General features: G+C 31.9%; 1 protein-coding gene across 1 annotated transcript in view; it reads left to right on the top strand.

The window, feature by feature from the left end:
- The window catches only part of SLC6A5 (solute carrier family 6 member 5), a 146,265-nt gene that overhangs the window by 56,756 nt on the left and 67,224 nt on the right, over positions 1–22,285 (top strand). The window contains exon 13 of the mRNA XM_073658226.1: positions 663–762. Coding sequence (XP_073514327.1) covers positions 663–762 — 100 coding nt within the window. The remainder of the gene's footprint in view (positions 1–662; positions 763–22,285) is intronic.

Raw genomic sequence — 22,285 nt, 5'->3', positions numbered from 1 at the left:
TCCTGGTATAATGTCCCTTATCCTTGTATATGTCCTTCCATCCTGGTATATGTCCCGAATTTTGGTATATGCCCCCCATCGTGGTATATATATTCCCCATCCTGGAATATGTTCCCCCATCCTGGTATATGTCTCCATCATGGTATATGTTCTCCATCCATGTATATGGCTCCCCATCCTGGTATTTGGCCCCCCATTCTACCGGTGCCGCCGTTGTTCAATGCATAGAAAAACATAAATAAATGCTCCTACTCACTTTCCCTGTGCTCCCTTACCGCGAGGCGACGTCTTCTGAAGCCGGCAGCTGACTTCAGTGTCCAAGCAATGGGAGTGCGCCGTCAGTTGTGTGCACGCCGACGTCTGCTAGTGGCCTCTGATTGGTTGGCAGCATGTAATGCGGTGCACAAACCTAGCAAGCTCATGCGCTGCAATACACTTCAGCTGGATTTGCGTCCACACATCCAGTTGAAGTAGGGGCTGGAATCGGTGGGCCCCTTACCCGCCGGGCCTGGTCGCAGCGGCAACTGCTGCGGCCCCGGTCGTTACACCATTGTGCACACCCATCCCAGCCAGCAGGAATCTGAGAGGCAGGGCAGATAATGATAAGATTTGATTACCATTTTAATAATTAACTTTTTCTCATCACTTTTTGTCTTTTCTAGGGAGGGATTTACATGCTGCAGCTCGTCGACAACTATGCAGCGTCATATTCACTTGTAATTATTGCAATCTTCGAACTGGTGGGAATTTCCTATGTGTACGGTAAGAAATATCTCACAGAATCAAATATAACTGCAGCAAACAAGATTCCTTCCTATTAGGGTGACTAATTCCAGCTGTATATACAGACATTGTATATGTGTATAGTGACCAATACATGATAAAGGGCAGTATTCTAGTAGTTATATTCCTGTACATAGGGGCAGTATTATAGTAGTTATATTCTTGTACATAGGGAGCAGTATTATAGTAGCTATATTCTTGTACATAGTGGGACAGTATTATAGTAGCTACATTCTTGTACATAGGGGCAGTATTATATTAGTTATATTCCTGCACATAGGGGCAGTATTATAGTAGTTATATTCTTGTACATAGGGGGCAGTATTATAGTAGTTATATTCCAGTACATAGGAGCAGTATTATAGTAGTTATATTCTTGTACATAGGAGCAGTATTATAGCAGTTATATTCTTGTACATAGGAGCAGTATTATAGTCGTTATATTCTTGTACATAGGAGCAGTATTATAGCAGTTATATTCTGGTACACAGGGGCAGTATTATAGTAGTTATATTCTTGTACATAGGGGCAGTATTATAGTAGTTATATTCTTGAACATAGGGGGCAGTATTATAGTAGTTATATTCTTGTATATAGGGAGCAGTATTATAGTAGTTATATTCTTGCACATAGGAGCAGTATTATAGTAGTTATATTCTTGTACATAGGAGCAGTATTATAGTAGTTATATTCTTGAACATAGGGGCCGTATTATAGTAGATATACTCTTGTACATAGGAGCAGTATTATAGTAGTTATATTCTTCTACATAGGGGCCGTATTATAGTAGTTATATTCTTGAACATAGGAGCAGTATTATAGTAGTTATATTCTTGTACATAGGGGGCAGTATTATAGTAGTTATATTCTTGTACATAGGGGGCAGTATTATAGTAGTTATATTCTTGTATATAGGGAGCAGTATTATAGTAGTTATATTCTTGTACATAGGGGGCAGTATTATAGTAGTTATATTCTTGTACATAGGGGGTAGTATTATAGTAGCTATATTCTTGAAAATAAGAGCAGTATTATAGTAGTTATATTCTTGTAAATAAGAACGTTATTACAGTAGTTATATTCTTGTACATAGGGGCAGTATTATAGTAGTTATATTCTTGTACATAGGAGCAGTATTACAGTAGTTATATTCTTGTACACAAGGGGCAGTATTATAGTAGTTATATTCTTCTACATAGGGCTTAGTATTACAGTAGTTATATTCTTGTAAATAAGAGCAGTATTATAGTAGTTATATTCTTGTAAATAAGAGCAGTATTACAGTAGGTATATTCTTGTACATAGGGGGCAGTATTATAGTAGTTATATTCTTGTACATAGGGGGCAGTATTACAGTAGCTATATTCTTGTACATAGGAGCAGTATTACAGCAGTTATTTTCTTGTACATAGGAGCAGTATTATAGTAGTTATATTCTTGTACATAGGAGCAGTATTATAGTAGTTATATTCTTGTACATAGGAGGCAGTATTGTAGTAGTTATATTCTTGTACATAGGGGGCAGTATTATAGTAGTTATATTCTTGAACATAGGAGGCAGTATTATAGTAGTTATATTCTTATACATAGGAGGCAGTATTGTAGTAGTTATATTGTTGTACATAGGAGGCAGTTTTATAGTAGTTATATTCTTGTACATAGGAGCAGTATTATAGAAGTTATATTCTTGTACACAGGGGACAGTATTATAGTAGTTATATTCTTGTACATAGGGGGCAGTGTTATAGCAGTTATATTCTTGTACATAGAGGGCAGTATTATAGTAGTTATAATCTTGTACATAGGAGCAGTATTATAGTAGTTATATTCTTGTAAATAAGAGCAGTATCATAGTAGTTATATTCTTGTAAATAAGAGCAGTATTACAGTAGTTATATTCTTGTACATAGGGGGCAGTATTATAGCTGTTATATTCTTGTACATAGAGGGCAGTATTATAGTAGTTATATTCTTGTACATAGGAGCAGTATTAAAGTAGTTATATTCTTGTAAAAAAAAGCAGTATATAGTAGTTATATTCTTGTAAATAAGAGCAGTATTACAGTAGTTATATTCTTGTACATAGGGGGCAGTATTATAGTAGTTATATTCTTGTACATAGGGGGCAGTATTACAGTAGTTATATTCTTTTACATAGGAGCAGTATTATAGCAGTTATATTCTTGTACATAGGAGCAGTATTATAGTAGTTATATTCTTGTACATAGGGGGCAGTATTATAGTAGTTATATTCTTGTACATAGGAGGCAGTATTATAGTAGTTATATTCTTATACATAGGAGGCAGTATTGTAGTAGTTATATTCTTGTACATAGGGGGCAGTATTGTTGTAGTTATATTCTTGTACATAGGAGCAGTATTATAGTAGTTATATTCTTGTACATAGGAGGCAGTATTATAGTAGTTATATTCTTGTACATAGGAGCAGTATTATAGTAGTTATATTCTTGTACATAGGAGCAGTATTATAGTAGTTATATTCTTGTACATAGGAGGCAGTATTGTAGTAGTTATATTCTTGTACATAGGGGGCAGTATTATAGTAGTTATATTCTTGTACATAGGAGGCAGTATTATAGTAGTTATATTCCTATACATAGGAGGCAGTATTGTAGTAGTTATATTCTTGCAGATAGGGGGCAGTATTATAGTAGTTATATTCTTGTACATAGGAGGCAGTATTATAGTAGTTATATTCTTATACATAGGAGGCAGTATAGTAGTAGTTATATTCTTGTACAAAGGGGGAAGTATTATAGTAGTTATATTCTTGTACACAGTAGCAGTATTATAGTAGTTATATTCTTGTATATAGGAGCAGTATTATAGTAGTTATATTCCAGTACATAGGAGCAGTATTATAGTAGTTATATTCTTTTACATAGGGGCAGTATAATAGTAGTTATATTCTTGTACATAGGAGCAGTATTATAGTAGTTATATTTCAGTTCATAGGAGCAGTATTATAGTAGTTATATTCATGAACATAGGAGCAGTATTATAGTAGTTATATTCTTGTACATAGGGGGCATTATTATAGTAGTTATATTCTTGTACATAGGGGCCGTATTATAGTAGTTATATTCTTGAACATAGGAGCAGTATTATAGTAGTTATATTCTTGAACATAGGGGACAGTATTATAGTAGCTATATTCTTGTACATAGGGGGCAGTGTTATAGTAGTTATATTCTTGTACATAGGAGCAGTATTATAGTAGTTATATTCTTATACATAGGAGGCAGTATAGTAGTAGTTATATTCTTGTACAAAGGGGGCAGTATTATAGTAGTTATATTCTTGTAAATAAGAGCAGTATTATAGTAGTTATATTCTTGTAAATAAGAGCAGTATTAGAGTAGTTATATTCTTGTACATAGGGGGCAGTATTATAGTAGTTATATTCTTGTACATAGGGGGCAGTATTACAGTAGTTATATTCTTGTACATAGGAGCAGTACTATAGTAGTTTTATTCTTGTACATAGGAGCAGTATTATAGTAGTTATATTCTTGTACATAGGAGCAGTATTATAGTAGTTATATTCTTGTACATAGGAGGCAGTATTGTAGTATTTATATTCTTGTACATAGGGGGCAGTATTATAGTAGTTATATTGTTATACATAGGAGGCAGTATAGTAGTAGTTATATTGTTGTACATAGGGGGCAGTATTATAGTAGTTATATTCTTGTACACAGTAGCAGTATTATAGTAGTTATATTCTTGTACATAGGGGCAGTATTATAGTAGTTATATTCTTGTACATAGGAGCAGTATTATAGTAGTTATATTCTTGTACATAGGGGAAGTATAATAGTAGTTGTATTCTTGTACATAGGAGCAGTATTATAGAAGTTATATTCTTGCATATAGGGGGCAGTATTATAGTAGTTATATTCTTGAACATAAGATCAGCATTATGTAGTAATATTCTTGTACATAGGTGCAATATTATAGTAGTTATATTCTTATGCATAAGGGGCAATATTATAGCAGTTATATTCTTGTACATAGGGGCAGTATTATAGTAGTTATATTCTTGTACATAGGGGCAGTATTATAGCAGTTTTATTCTTGTACATAGGAGCAGTATTATAGTAGTTATATTCTCGTACATAGGAGGCAGTAATATAGTAGTTATATTCTTGTACATAGGAGGCAGTATTGTAGAAGTTATATTCTTGTACATAGGGGGCAGTATTATAGTAGCTATATTCTTGTACACAGTAGCAGTATTATAGTAGTTATATTTTTGTACATAGGGGCAGTATTATAGTAGTTATATTCTTGTACATAGGAGCAGTATTATAGTACTTATATTCTTGTACATAGGGGCAGTATAATAGTAGTTATATTCTTGTACATAGGAGCAGTATTATAGAAGTTATATTCTTGCACATAGGGGGCAGTATTATAGTAGTTATATTCTTATGCATAAGGGGCAATATTATAGCAGTTATATTCTTGTACATAGGGGGCAGTATTATAGTAGTTATATTCTTGTATATAGGAACAGTATTATAGTAGTTATAATCTTGTACATAGGGGGCAGTATTATAGTAGTTATATTCTTGTACATAGGAGCAGCATTATAGTAGTTATATTATTGTATATAGGAGCAGTATTATAGTAGTTATATTCTTGTACATAGGAGCAGTATTATAGTAGTTATATTCTTGTATATAGGAGCAGTATTATAGTAGTTATATTCTTGTATATAGGAGCAGTATTATAGTAGTTATATTCTTGTACATAGGGGCAGTATTATAGTAGTTATATTCTTGTATATAGGAGCACTATTATAGTAGTTATATTCTTGTACATAATGGGCAGTATTATAGTAGTTATATTCTTTTATATAGGAACAGTATTATAGTAGTTATAATCTTGTACATAGGGGGCAGTATTATAGTAGTTATATTCTTGAACATAGGAGCAGTATTATAGTGGTTATATTATTTTACATAGGAGCAGTATTATAGTAGCTATATTCTTGTATATAGGAGCAGTATTATAGTAGTTATATTCTTGTACTTAGGGGCAGTAATATAGTAGTTATATTCTTGTATAGAGGAACACTATTATTGTAGTTATATTCTTGTACATAGGAGCAGTATTATAGTAGTTATATTCTTGTACATAGGAGCAGTATTATAGTACCTTTATTCTTGTATATAGGAGCAGTATTATAGTAGTTATGTTCTTGTGCTTAGGGGCAGTATTATAGTAGTTATATTCTTGTACATAGGGGCAGTAATATAGTAGTTATATTCTTGTATAGAGGAACACTATTATAGTAGTTATATTATTGTACATAGGAGCAGTATTATAGTAGTTATATTCTTGTACATACGAGCAGTATTATAGTACCTTTATTCTTGTATATAGGAGCAGTATTATAGTAGTTATATTCTTGTACTTAGGGGCAGTATTATAGTAGTTATATTCTTGTACATAAGAGCAGTATTATAGTAGTTATATTCTTGTATATAGGAGCAGTATTATAGTAGTTATATACTTGTACATAGGGGGCAGTATTATAGTAGTTATATTCTTGTATATAGGAGCAGTATTATAGTAGTTATATTCTTGTACATAGGGGGCAGTATTATAGTAGTTATATTCTTGTACATAGGAGGCAGTATTATAGTAGTTATATTCTTATACATAGGAGGCAGTATTGTAGTAGTTATATTCTTGTACATAGGGGGCAGTATTGTAGTAGTTATATTCTTGTACATAGGAGCAGTATTATAGTAGTTATATTCTTGTACATAGGAGGCAGTATTGTAGTAGTTATATTCTTGCACATAGGGGGCAGTATTATAGTAGTTATATTCTTGTACATAGGAGGCAGTATTATAGTAGTTATATTCTTGTACATAGGAGCAGTATTATAGTAGTTATATTCCAGTACATAGGAGCAGTATTATAGTAGTTATATTCTTTTACATAGGGGCAGTATAATAGTAGTTATATTCTTGTACATAGGAGCAGTATTATAGTAGTTATATTTCAGTGCATAGGAGCAGTATTATAGTAGTTATATTCATGAACATAGGAGCAGTATTATAGTAGTTTTATTCTTGTACATAGGGGGCATTATTATAGTAGTTATATTCTTGTACATAGGGGCCGTATTATAGTAGTTATATTCTTGACCATAGGAGCAGTATTATAGTAGTTATATTCTTGAACATAGGGGACAGTATTATAGTAGCTATATTCTTGTACATAGGGGGCAGTGTTATAGTAGTTATATTCTTGTACATAGGAGCAGTATTATAGTAGTTATATTCTTATGCATAGGAGGCAGTATAGTAGTAGTTATATTCTTGTACAAAGGGGGCAGTATTATAGTAGTTATATTCTTGTAAATAAGAGCAGTATTATAGTAGTTATATTCTTGTAAATAAGAGCAGTATTAGAGTAGTTATATTCTTGTACATAGGGGGCAGTATTATAGTAGTTATATTCTTGTACATAGGGGGCAGTATTACAGTAGTTATATTCTTGTACATAGGAGCAGTACTATAGTAGTTTTATTCTTGTACATAGGAGCAGTATTATAGTAGTTATAGTCTTGTACATAGGAGCAGTATTATAGTAGTTATATTCTTGTACATAGGAGGCAGTATTGTAGTATTTATATTCTTGTACATAGGGGGCAGTATTATAGTAGTTATATTCTTATACATAGGAGGCAGTATAGTAGTAGTTATATTGTTGTACATAGGGGGCAGTATTATAGTAGTTATATTCTTGTACACAGTAGCAGTATTATAGTAGTTATATTTTTGTACATATGGGCAGTATTATAGTAGTTATATTCTTGTACATAGGAGCAGTATTATAGTAGTTATATTCTTGTACATAGGGGCAGTATAATAGTAGTTGTATTCTTGTACATAGGAGCAGTATTACAGAAGTTATATTCTTGCATATAGGGGGCAGTATTATAGTAGTTAGTTATATTCTTGAACATAAGATCAGCATTATGTAGTAATATTCTTGTACATAGGTGCAATATTATAGTAGTTATATTCTTATGCATAAGGGGCAATATTATAGCAGTTATATTCTTGTACATAGGAGCAGTATTATAGTAGTTATATTCTTGTACATAGGGGCAGTATTATAGCAGTTTTATTCTTGTACATAGGAGCAGTATTATAGTAGTTATATTCTTGTACATAGGAGGCAGTAATATAGTAGTTATATTGTTGTACATAGGAGGCAGTATTGTAGAAGTTATATTCTTGTACATAGGGGGCAGTATTATAGTAGCTATATTCTTGTACACAGTAGCAGTATTATAGTAGTTATATTTTTGTACATAGGGGCAGTATTATAGTAGTTATATTCTTGTACATAGGAGCAGTATTATAGTACTTATATTCTTGTACATAGGGGCAGTATAATAGTAGTTATATTCTTGTACATAGGAGCAGTATTATAGAAGTTATATTCTTGCACATAGGGGGCAGTATTATAGTAGTTATATTCTCATGCATAAGGGGCAATATTATAGCAGTTATATTCTTGTACATAGGGGGCAGTATTATAGTAGTTATATTCTTGTATATAGGAACAGTATTATAGTAGTTATAATCTTGTACATAGGGGGCAGTATTATAGTAGTTATATTCTTGTACATAGGAGCAGCATTATAGTAGTTATATTATTGTATATAGGAGCAGTATTATAGTAGTTATATTCTTGTACATAGGAGCAGTATTATAGTAGTTATATTCTTGTATATAGGAGCAGTATTATAGTAGTTATATTCTTGTATATAGGAGCAGTATTATAGTAGTTATATTCTTGTACATAGGGGCAGTATTATAGTAGTTATATTCTTGTATATAGGAGCACTATTATAGTAGTTATATTCTTGTACATAATGGGCAGTATTATAGTAGTTATATTCTTGTATATAGGAACAGTATTATAGTAGTTATAATCTTGTACATAGGGGGCAGTATTATAGTAGTTATATTGTTGAACATAGGAGCAGTATTATAGTAGTTATATTCTTTTACATAGGAGCAGTATTATAGTAGCTATATTCTTGTATATAGGAGCAGTATTATTGTAGTTATATTCTTGTACTTAGGGGCAGTAATATAGTAGTTATATTCTTGTATAGAGGAACTCTATTATTGTAGTTATATTCTTGTACATAGGAGCAGTATTATAGTAGTTATATTCTTGTACATAGGAGCAGTATTATAGTACCTTTATTCTTGTATATAGGAGCAGTATTATAGTAGTTATGTTCTTGTGCTTAGGGGCAGTATTATAGTAGTTATATTCTTGTACATAGGGGCAGTAATATAGTAGTTATATTCTTGTATAGAGGAACACTATTATAGTAGTTATATTCTTGTACATAGGAGCAGTATTATAGTAGTTATATTCTTGTACATAGGAGCAGTATTATAGTACCTTTATTCTTGTATATAGGAGCAGTATTATAGTAGTTATATTCTTGTACTTAGGGGCAGTATTATAGTAGTTATATTCTTGTAAACAGGAGCAGTATTATAGTAGTTATATTCTTGTACATAAGAGCAGTATTATAGTAGTTATATTCTTGTATATAGGAGCAGTATTATAGTATTTATATACTTGTACATAGGGGGCAGTATTATAGTAGTTATATTCTTGTATATAGGAGCAGTATTATAGTAGTTATATTCTTGTACATAGGGGGCAGTATTATAGTAGTTATATTCTTGTACATAGGAGGCAGTATTATAGTAGTTATATTCTTATACATAGGAGGCAGTATTGTAGTAGTTATATTCTTGTACATAGGGGGCAGTATTGTAGTAGTTATATTCTTGTACATAGGAGCAGTAATATAGTAGTTATATTCTTGTACATAGGAGGCAGTATTGTAGTAGTTATATTCTTGCACATAGGGGGCAGTATTATAGTAGTTATATTCTTGTACATAGGAGGCAGTATTATAGTAGTTATATTCTTATACATAGGAGGCAGTATAGTAGTAGTTATATTCTTGTACAAAGGAGGCAGTATTATAGTAGTTATATTCTTGTACACAGTAGCAGTATTATAGTAGTTATATTCTTGTATATAGGAGCAGTATTATAGTAGTTATATTCCAGTACATAGGAGCAGTATTATAGTAGTTATATTCTTTTACATAGGGGCAGCATAATAGTAGTTATATTCTTGTACATAGGAGCAGTATTATAGTAGTTATATTTCAGTGCATAGGAGCAGTATTATAGTAGTTATATTCATGAACATAGGAGCAGTATTATAGTAGCTATATTCTTGTACATAGGGGGCATTATTATAGTAGTTATATTCTTGTACATAGGGGCCGTATTATAGTAGTTATATTCTTGAACATAGGAGCAGTATTATAGTAGTTATATTCTTGAACATAGGGGACAGTATTATAGTAGCTATATTCTTGTACATAGGGGGCAGTGTTATAGTAGTTATATTCTTGTACATAGGAGCAGTATTATAGTAGTTATATTCTTATACATAGGAGGCAATATAGTAGTAGTTATATTCTTGTACAAAGGGGGCAGTATTATAGTAGTTATATTCTTGTAAATAAGAGCAGTATTATAGTAGTTATATTCTTGTAAATAAGAGCAATATTAGAGTAGTTATAATCTTGTACATAGGGGGCAGTATTATAGTAGTTATATTCTTGTACATAGGAGCAGCATTATAGTAGTTATATTATTGTATATAGGAGCAGTATTATAGTAGTTATATTCTTGTACATAGGAGCAGTATTATAGTAGTTATATTCTTGTATATAGGAGCAGTATTATAGTAGTTATATTCTTGTATATAGGAGCAGTATTATAGTAGTTATATTCTTGTACATAGGGGCAGTATTATAGTAGTTATATTCTTGTATATAGGAGCACTATTATAGTAGTTATATTCTTGTACATAATGGGCAGTATTATAGTAGTTATATTCTTGTATATAGGAACAGTATTATAGTAGTTATAATCTTGTACATAGGGGGCAGTATTATAGTAGTTATATTGTTGAACATAGGAGCAGTATTATAGTAGTTATATTCTTTTACATAGGAGCAGTATTATAGTAGCTATATTCTTGTATATAGGAGCAGTATTATTGTAGTTATATTCTTGTACTTAGGGGCAGTAATATAGTAGTTATATTCTTGTATAGAGGAACACTATTATTGTAGTTATATTCTTGTACATAGGAGCAGTATTATAGTAGTTATATTCTTGTACATAGGAGCAGTATTATAGTACCTTTATTCTTGTATATAGGAGCAGTATTATAGTAGTTATGTTCTTGTGCTTAGGGGCAGTATTATAGTAGTTATATTCTTGTACATAGGGGCAGTAATATAGTAGTTATATTCTTGTATAGAGGAACACTATTATAGTAGTTATATTCTTGTACATAGGAGCAGTATTATAGTAGTTATATTCTTGTACATAGGAGCAGTATTATAGTACCTTTATTCTTGTATATAGGAGCAGTATTATAGTAGTTATATTCTTGTACTTAGGGGCAGTATTATAGTAGTTATATTCTTGTAAACAGGAGCAGTATTATAGTAGTTATATTCTTGTACATAAGAGCAGTATTATAGTAGTTATATTCTTGTATATAGGAGCAGTATTATAGTATTTATATACTTGTACATAGGGGGCAGTATTATAGTAGTTATATTCTTGTATATAGGAGCAGTATTATAGTAGTTATATTCTTGTACATAGGGGGCAGTATTATAGTAGTTATATTCTTGTACATAGGAGGCAGTATTATAGTAGTTATATTCTTATACATAGGAGGCAGTATTGTAGTAGTTATATTCTTGTACATAGGGGGCAGTATTGTAGTAGTTATATTCTTGTACATAGGAGCAGTAATATAGTAGTTATATTCTTGTACATAGGAGGCAGTATTGTAGTAGTTATATTCTTGCACATAGGGGGCAGTATTATAGTAGTTATATTCTTGTACATAGGAGGCAGTATTATAGTAGTTATATTCTTATACATAGGAGGCAGTATAGTAGTAGTTATATTCTTGTACAAAGGAGGCAGTATTATAGTAGTTATATTCTTGTACACAGTAGCAGTATTATAGTAGTTATATTCTTGTATATAGGAGCAGTATTATAGTAGTTATATTCCAGTACATAGGAGCAGTATTATAGTAGTTATATTCTTTTACATAGGGGCAGCATAATAGTAGTTATATTCTTGTACATAGGAGCAGTATTATAGTAGTTATATTTCAGTGCATAGGAGCAGTATTATAGTAGTTATATTCATGAACATAGGAGCAGTATTATAGTAGCTATATTCTTGTACATAGGGGGCATTATTATAGTAGTTATATTCTTGTACATAGGGGCCGTATTATAGTAGTTATATTCTTGAACATAGGAGCAGTATTATAGTAGTTATATTCTTGAACATAGGGGACAGTATTATAGTAGCTATATTCTTGTACATAGGGGGCAGTGTTATAGTAGTTATATTCTTGTACATAGGAGCAGTATTATAGTAGTTATATTCTTATACATAGGAGGCAATATAGTAGTAGTTATATTCTTGTACAAAGGGGGCAGTATTATAGTAGTTATATTCTTGTAAATAAGAGCAGTATTATAGTAGTTATATTCTTGTAAATAAGAGCAGTATTAGAGTAGTTATATTCTTGTACATAGGGGGCAGTATTATAGTAGTTATATTCTTGTACATAGGGGGCAGTATTACAGTAGTTATATTCTTGTACATAGGAGGCAGTATTGTAGTATTTATATTCTTGTACATAGGGGGCAGTATTATAGTAGTTATATTCTTATACATAGGAGGCAGTGTAGTAGTAGTTATATTGTTGTACATAGGGGGCAGTATTATAGTAGTTATATTCTTGTACACAGTAGCAGTATTATAGTAGTTATATTCTTGTACATAGGGGCAGTATTATAGTAGTTATATTCTTGTACATAGGAGCAGTATTATAGTAGTTATATTCTTGTACATAGGGGCAGTATAATAGTAGTTGTATTCTTGTACATAGGAGCAGTATTACAGAAGTTATATTCTTGCATATAGGGGGCAGTATTATAGTAGTTATATTCTTGAACATAAGATCAGCATTATGTAGTAATATTCTTGTACATAGGTGCAATATTATAGTAGTTATATTCTTATGCATAAGGGGCAATATTATAGCAGTTATATTCTTGTACATAGGGGCAGTATTATAGTAGTTATATTTTTGTACATAGGGGCAGTATTATAGCAGTTTTATTCTTGTACATAGGAGCAGTATTATAGTAGTTATATTCTTGTACATAGGAGGCAGTAATATAGTAGTTATATTCTTGTACATAGGAGGCAGTATTGTAGAAGTTATATTCTTGTACATAGGGGGCAGTATTATAGTAGCTATATTCTTGTACACAGTAGCAGTATTATAGTAGTTATATTTTTGTACATAGGGGCAGTATTATAGTAGTTATATTCTTGTACATAGGAGCAGTATTATAGTACTTATATTCTTGTACATAGGGGCAGCATAATAGTAGTTATATTCTTGTACATAGGAGCAGTATTATAGAAGTTATATTCTTGCACATAGGGGGCAGTATTATAGTAGTTATATTCTTATGCATAAGGGGCAATATTATAGCAGTTATATTCTTGTACATAGGGGGCAGTATTATAGTAGTTATATTCTTGTATATAGGAACAGTATTATAGTAGTTATAATCTTGTACATAGGGGGCAGTATTATAGTAGTTATATTCTTGTACATAGGAGCAGCATTATAGTAGTTATATTATTGTATATAGGAGCAGTATTATAGTAGTTATATTCTTGTACATAGGAGCAGTATTATAGTAGTTATATTCTTGTATATAGGAGCAGTATTATAGTAGTTATATTCTTGTATATAGGAGCAGTATTATAGTAGTTATATTCTTGTACATAGGGGCAGTATTATAGTAGTTATATTCTTGTATATAGGAGCAGTATTAAAGTATTTATATTCTTGTACATAGGAGCAGTATTATAGCAGTTATATTCTTGTACATAGGAGCAGTATTATAATAGTTATATTCTTGTACATAGGAAGCAGTATTATAGTAGGTATATTCTTGTACATAGGAGCAGTATTATAGTAGTTATATACTTGTACATAGGGGAGCAGTATTATAGTAGTTATATTCTTGTTTATAGGAGTAGTATTAAAGTAGTTATATTCTTGTACATAGGAGCAGTATTATAGTAGTTATATTCTTGTACATAGGAGCAGTGTTATAGTAGTTATATTCTTGTATATCGGAGCAGTATTAAAGTATTTATATTCTTGTACATAGGAGCAGTATTATAGCAGTTATATTCTTGTACATAGGAGCAGTATTATAATAGTTATATTCTTGTACATAGGGAGCAGTATTATAGTAGGTATATTCTTGTACATAGGGAGCAGTATTATAGTAGGTATATACTTGTACATAGGGGAGCAGTATTATAGTAGTTATATTCTTGTTTATAGGAGTAGTATTAAAGTAGTTATATTCTTGTACATAGGAGCAGTATTATAGTAGTTATATTCTTGTACATAGGAGCAGTGTTATAGTACTTATATTCTTGTAAATAGGGGCAGTATTATAGTAGTGACATTCTTGTTCATAGAGGCGTTATTATAGTAGTTATATTCTTGTACATAGGAGCAGTATTATAGTAGTTATATTCTTGTACATAAGGGGCAGTATTATAGCAGCTATATTCTTGTACATAGGAGCAGTATTATAGTAGTTATATTCTTGTACATAGGAGCAGTGTTATAGTACTTATATTCTTGTACATAGGGGCAGTAATATAGTAGTGACATTCTTGTTCATAGAGGCGTTATTATAGTAGTTATATTTTTGTACATAGGAGCAGTATTATAGTACTTATATTCTTGTACATAAGGGGCAGTATTATAGCAGTTATATTCTTGTACATAGGAGCAGAATTATAGTAGTTATATTCTTGTACATAGGGGGCTGTGTTATAGTAGTTATATTCTTGTAGATAGGGGGTAGTATTATAGTAGTTATATTCTTGTACATAGGGGGTAGTATTATAGCAGTTATATTCCAGTACATAGGAGCAGTATTATAATAGTTATATACTTGTACATAGGAGCAGTATTATAGTAGTTACATTCCTGTACATAGGGGCAGTATTATAGTAGTTATAGTCTTGTACATAGGAGCAGTATTATATTAGTTATATTCTTGTGCATAGGAGCAGTATTATAATAGATATATTCTTGTACACAGGTGGCAGTATTATAGTAGGTATATTCTTGTACACAGGAGCAGTATTATAGTAGTTATATTCTTGTACATAGGAGCAGTATTATAGTAGTTATATTCTTGTACATAGAAGCAATGTTATAGTAGTTATATTCTTGTATATCGGAGCAGTATTAAAGTAGTTATATTCTTGTACATAGGAGCAGTATTATAGCAGTTATATTCTTATACATAGGAGCAGTATTATAGTAGTTATATTCTTGTACATAGGGAGCAGTATTATAGTAGGTATATTCTTGTACATAGGAGCAGTATTATAGTAGTTATATACTTGTACATAGGGGGGCAGTATTATAGTAGTTATATTCTTGTTTATAGGAGTAGTATTAAAGTAGTTATATTCTTGTACATAGGAGCACTATTATAGTAGTTATATTCTTGTACATAGGGGCATTATTATAGTAGTGACATTCTTGTTCATAGAGGCGTTATTATAGTAGTTATATTCTTGTACATAAGAGCAGTATTATAGTAGTTATATTCTTGTACATAAGGGGCAGTATTATAGCAGCTATATTCTTGTACAAAGGAGCAGTATTATAGTAGTTATATTCTTGCATACAGGAGCAGTATTATAGTAGTTATATTCTTGTACTTGGGGGCAGTATTATAGTAGTTATATTCTTGTACATAGGGGCAGTATTATAGTAGTTATATTCTTGTATATAGGAACACTATTATAGTAGTTATATTCTTGTACATAGGGGGCAGTATTATAGTAGTTATATTCTTGTATATAGGAACAGTATTATAGTAGCTATAATCTTGTACATAGGGGGCAGTATTATAGTAGTTATATTCTTGTACATAGGAGCAGCATTACAGTAGTTATATTATTGTATATAGGAGCAGTATTATAGTAGTTATATTCTTGTACATAATAGCAGTATTATAGTAGTTATATTCTTGTACATAGGAGCAGTATTATATTAGTTATATTCTTGTATATAGGAGCAGAGCAGTATTATAGTAGTTATATTCTTGTACATAGGGGGTAGTATTATAGTAGTTATATTCTTGTATATAGGAACAGTATTATAGTAGTTATAATCTTGTACATAGGGGGCAGTATTATAGTAGTTATATTCTTGTACATAGGTGACAGTATTATATTAGTTATATTCTTTTACATAGGAGCAGTATTATAGTAGTTATATTCTTTTACATAGGAGCAGTATTATAGTAGCTATATTCTTGTATATAGGAGCAGTATTATAGTAGTTATATTCTTGTACTTAGGAGCAGTATTATAGTAGTCATATTCTTGTACATAGGGGCAGTATTATAGTAGTTATATTCTTGTATATAGGAACACTTTTATAGTAGTTATATTCTTGTACATAGGAGCAGTATTATAGCAGTTATATTCTTGTACATTGGAGCAGTATTATAGTAGTTATATTCTTGTACATAGGAGCAGTGTTATAGTAGTTATATTCTTGTTTATAGGAGCAGTATTAAAGTAGTTATATTTTTGTACTTAGGAGCAGTATTATAGTAGTTATATTCTTGTACATAGGAGCAGTGTTATAGTACTTATATTCTTGTACATAGGGGCAGTATTATAGTAGTTACATTCTTGTTCATAGAGGCGTTATTATAGTAGTTATATTCTTGTACATAGGAGCAGTATTATAGCAGTTATATTCTTGTACATAGGAGCAGTATTATAGTAGTTATATACTTGTACATAGGGGGGCAGTATTATAGTAGTTATATTCTTGTTTATAGGAGCAGTATTAAAGTAGTTATATTCTTGTACATAGGAGCAGTAGTATAGTAGTTATATTCTTGTACATAGGAGCAGTGTTATAGTAACTTATATTCTTGTACATATGGGCAGTATTATAGTAGTTATATTCTTGTTCATAGGAGCTGTATTATAGTAGTTATATTCTTGTATACAGGAGCAGTATTATAGTAGTTATATTCTTGTATATAGGGGGCAGTATTATAGTAGTTATATTCTTGTACCTAGGGGCAGTATTATAGTAGTTATATTCTTGTACATAGGGGCAGTATTATAGTAGTTATATTCTTGTATATAGGAGCAGTATTATAGTAGTTATATTCTTGTACATAAGGGGCAGTATTATAGTAGCTATATTCTTGTACATAGGGGGCAGTATTATAGTAGTTATATTCTTGTAGATAGGGGGCAGTATTATAGTAGTTATATTCTTGTACATAGGGGGTAGTATTATAGCCGTTATATTCCTGTACATAGGAGCAGTATTATAATAGTTATATATTTGTACATAGGAGCAGTTTTATAGTAGTTACATTCCTGTACATAGGAGCAGTATTATAGTAGTTATAGTCTTGTACATAGGAGCAGTATTATAGTAGTTATATTCTTGTACATAGGAGCAGTATTATAGTAGATATATTCTTGTACACAGGGGGCAGTATTATAGTAGGTATATTCTTGTACACAGGAGCAGTATTATAGTAGTTATATTCTTTTACATGGGAGCAGTATTATAGTAGTTATATTCTTGTAACATAGTAACATAGTTTTTAAAGCCGAATAAAGACTTGCGTCCATCAAGTACGACCTGTTAGTTCTGTAATTGCTAAAGTTGATCCATAGGAGGGCAAAAACCGCAAATGATTTAGCCAATCTTCACCTGAGGAAAAATTCCCTCCCGACTCTGAAACCAGCAGTCAGAATAAATCCCTGTATCAACCTACTATTTTATTTTATTTTTAAGTATACGCTGAAATCTGCCTGGTATCTAGAAATGCATCCAGTCCCCGCTTGAACTGGTGTAGTGAATCCGACATTACCGTCTCCTCACTCAGTGAATTCCATATTCTCACTGCTCTTACCGTAAAGAACCCCTTCCTATGCTGGTGCTGAAACCTTTTCTCTTCCAGTCTTAGTGAATGCCCTCTTGTTACCGTAATATCCCTCCTTTTGAACAAATCCCGGGCAAGATCTCTATACTGTCCCCTAACATATTTGTACACATTTATTATGTCCCCCCTCAACCTTCTCTTTTCCAGGCTGAATAGTCCTAGTTTTGCCAACCTCTCTGGGTATTGCAGTCCCTCCATTCCCTTTATTAATTTTGTTGCCCTCCTTTGTACCTTTTCAAGCTCATTTATATCCTTTCTATATATTGGGGCCCATAACTGAGCACAGTATTCCAAGTGTGGTCTGACCAGTGCTTTGTACAGTGGAAGAACAATGTTCTCATCCTTTGCAGCTATACCTCTTCTGATACATCCCATTACCCTGTTTGCCCTTACAGCAGCGGCCTGACTTTGGGCACTCCAATTTAGTTTGCTATCAATCAAGATGCCCAAGTCCTTCTCCATCTCTGAATTCCCCAATGATTTCCCATTCAGTGAGTACTGGTGACTTCCATTTTTCCTTCCCATATGTATGACCTTACATTTCTCCTCGTTAAACCTCATTTGCCATTTAATGCTCCACCTACCCAGCTTATCCAAATCCCTCTGTAGGTCTGCACTGTCCTCTTTTGTATTAATTGTTTTACATAACTTTGTGTTATCTGCAAATATTGATATTTTACTATTTATCCCGTTGACTATGTCGTTAATAAAGATATTAAATAACATTGGGCCTAGTACAGACCCCTGTGGTACCCCACTAGTGAGTATATTCCATTTATAACCACCCTCTGCCTTCTATCCTTTAGCCAGTTAGCTACCCACTTGCAGACATTTTCCCCCAGCCCCATCATTCTCATTTTGTATACCAACCTATTATGTGGCACGCTATCGAACGCTTTTGAGAAGTCGAGATACACGACATCCACTGGTTCCCCCTGATCTACTCGAGAGCTAACCTCCTCGTAGAAGTCAATCAGGTTTGTTTGGCAGGAGCGATTCCTCATGAATCCATGTTGGTTCGGGGTTAAAAGATTATTAGCATCAAGATGCTCCGTAATCGCCTCTTTAATGAAACTCTCAAAAATTTTGCCCACAACGGACGTCAGACTCACCGGCCGATAGTTTCCGGCGTCACTTTTCGCTCCCTTTTTGAATATTGGCACTACATTCGCCTGTCGCCAATCAAGTGGCACAGACCCAGTCTCAACAGAGTCCTTAAATATAAGATATAACGGTCTGTCTATCACATTACTTAGTTCCCTTAGTACCCGTGGGTGTATGCCATCAGGTCCTGGTGATTTGTTTATTTTAATGTTACTGAGGCGTTTCTGTACCCCAGCTTGGGTTAGATTTGTCATACTTAGTGGAGGATTAAGTTTGTCACTTCTCATTTCTCCTGTTAGTTCTATTTCCTTTGTGAAAGTTGTCGAAAAAAAATTATTTAATAGATTAGCTTTATCCTCATCTTTTTCTATGATTTTGCCTTCCTCACTTTTTATCGGTCCAATATTATCCGATTTAATCCTTTTACTATTTATATACGTAAAGAACAGTTTGGGATTTGATCTACTTTCCCTAGCAATACGTCTCTCTGTTTCCTCCTTCGCTATTTTTATTTGTTTTTTGCAGGTTCTCGTTTTTTCCTTGTAACACATTAGTGCCTCCTTACTGTTTTCCTGTTTTAACCTCTTGAATGCCTCTTTTTTGCTATTTAACGCCCCTTTTACGTTCTTGTTCAACCATATTGGTTTCCTCTTATTTCTGGCCCTTTTATTCCCATACGGTATATATCTCTCGCACTGAGTATTCAGAATTCTTTTGAAGGTTTCCCATTTACTATTCGTATTCCTTTGATTAAGAACTTTGTCCCAGTCAATAAGTTGGAGGTTTTCTATCACCTGATCAAACTTCGCCCTCCTAAAGTTTAATGTTTTTGTTGTTTCCTTATTGATAACCCTACATAGGAGCAGTGTTATAGTAGTTATATTCTTGTACATAGGGGCAGTATTATAGTAGTTATATTCTTGTATATCGGAGCAGTATTAAAGTAGTTATATTCTTGTACATAGGAGCAGTATTATAGCAGTTATATTCTTGTACATAGGAGCAGTATTATAGTAGTTATATTCTTGTACATAGGGGCAGTATTATAGTAGTTATATTCTTGTACATAGGGGCAGTATTATAGTAGTTATATTCTTGTATATCGGAGCAGTATTATAGTAGTTATATTCTTGTATATCGGAGCAGTATTAAAGTAGTTATATTCTTGTACATAGGGGCAGTATTATAGTAGTTATATTCTTGTATATCGGAGCAGTATTAAAGTAGTTATATTCTTGTACATAGGAGCAGTATTATAGCAGTTATATTCTTGTACATAGGAGCAGTATTATAGTAGTTATATTCTTGTACATAGGGGCAGTATTATAGTAGTTATATTCTTGTTTATAGGAGCAGTATTATAGCAGTTATATTCTTGTACATAGGGGCAGTATTATAGTAGTTATATTCTTGTATATCGGAGCAGTATTAAAGTAGTTATATTCTTGTACATAGGAGCAGTATTATAGCAGTTATATTCTTGTACATAGGAGCAGTATTATAGTAGTTATATTCTTGTACATAGGGGCAGTATTATAGTAGTTATATTCTTGTTTATAGGAGCAGTATTAAAGTAGTTATATTCTTGTACATAGGAGCAGTATTATAGTAGTTATATTCTTGTACATAGGAGCAGTATTGTAGTTATATTCTTGTACATAGGAGCAGTATTATAGTAGTTATATTCTTGTACATAAGGGGCAGTATTATAGCAGTTATATTCTTGTACATAGGAGCAGTATTATAGTAGTTATATTCTTGTACATAGGGGGCAGTATTATAGTAGTTATATTCTTGTAGATAGGGGGCAGTATTATAGTAGTTATATTCTTGTACATAGGGGGTAGTATTATAGCAGTTATATTCCTGTACATAGGAGCAGTATTATAGTAGTTATATACTTGTACATAGGAGCAGTAGTTATATTCTTGTACATAGGAGCAGTATTATAGCAGTTATATTCTTGTACATAGGAGCAGTATTATAGTAGTTATATTCTTGTACATAGGGGCAGTATTATAGTAGTTATATTCTTGTTTATAGGAGCAGTATTAAAGTAGTTATATTCTTGTACATAGGAGCAGTATTATAGTAGTTATATTCTTGTACATAGGAGCAGTATTGTAGTTATATTCTTGTACATAGGAGCAGTATTATAGTAGTTATATTCTTGTACATAAGGGGCAGTATTATAGCAGTTATATTCTTGTACATAGGAGCAGTATTATAGTAGTTATATTCCTGTACATAGGAGCAGTATTATAGTAGTTATATTCTTGTACATAGGAGCAGTAGTTATATTCTTGTACATAGGAGCAGTATTATAGCAGTTATATTCTTGTACATAGGAGCAGTATTATAGTAGTTATATTCTTGTACATAGGGGCAGTATTACAGCAGTTATATTCTTGTTTATAGGAGCAGTATTAAAGTAGTTATATTCTTGTACATAGGAGCAGTATTATAGTAGTTATATTCTTGTACATAGGAGCAGTATTGTAGTTATATTCTTGTACATAGGAGCAGTATTATAGTAGTTATATTCTTGTACATAAGGGGCAGTATTATAGCAGTTATATTCTTGTACATAGGAGCAGTATTATAGTAGTTATATTCTTGTACATAGGGGGCAGTATTATAGTAGTTATATTCTTGTAGATAGGGGGCAGTATTATAGTAGTTATATTCTTGTACATAGGGGGTAGTATTATAACAGTTATATTCCTGTACATAGGAGCAGTATTATAGTAGTTATATACTTGTACATAGGAGCAGTATTATAGTAGTTACATTCCTGTATATAGGGGCAGTATTATAGTAGGTATATTCTTGTACACAGGAGCAGTATTATAGTAGTTATATTCTTGTATATAGGAGCAGTATTATAGTAGTTATATTCTTGTACATAGGAGCAGTATTATAGTAGTTATATTCTTGTACATAGGGAGCAGTATTATAGTAGTTATATTCTTGTACATAGGGTGCAGTATTATAGTAGATATATTCTTGTACATAGGGGCAGTATTATAGTAGTTATATTCTTGTACATGGGGGGCAGTATTACAGTAGTTATATTCTTGTACATAGGGGCAGTATTATAGTAGTTATATTCTTGTACATAGGGGGCAGTATTATAGTAGT

This window comes from Phyllobates terribilis, unplaced genomic scaffold (genome assembly GCF_046119375.1).
Source record: "Phyllobates terribilis strain yellow unplaced genomic scaffold, ASM4611937v1 Scaffold_13__5_contigs__length_258822181, whole genome shotgun sequence".
NCBI classification, from domain to species: Eukaryota; Metazoa; Chordata; class Amphibia; order Anura; family Dendrobatidae; genus Phyllobates; species Phyllobates terribilis.
The sequence above is the reverse complement of the archived record's forward strand: the minus strand, read 5'-3'. Positions and strand labels throughout refer to the sequence as shown.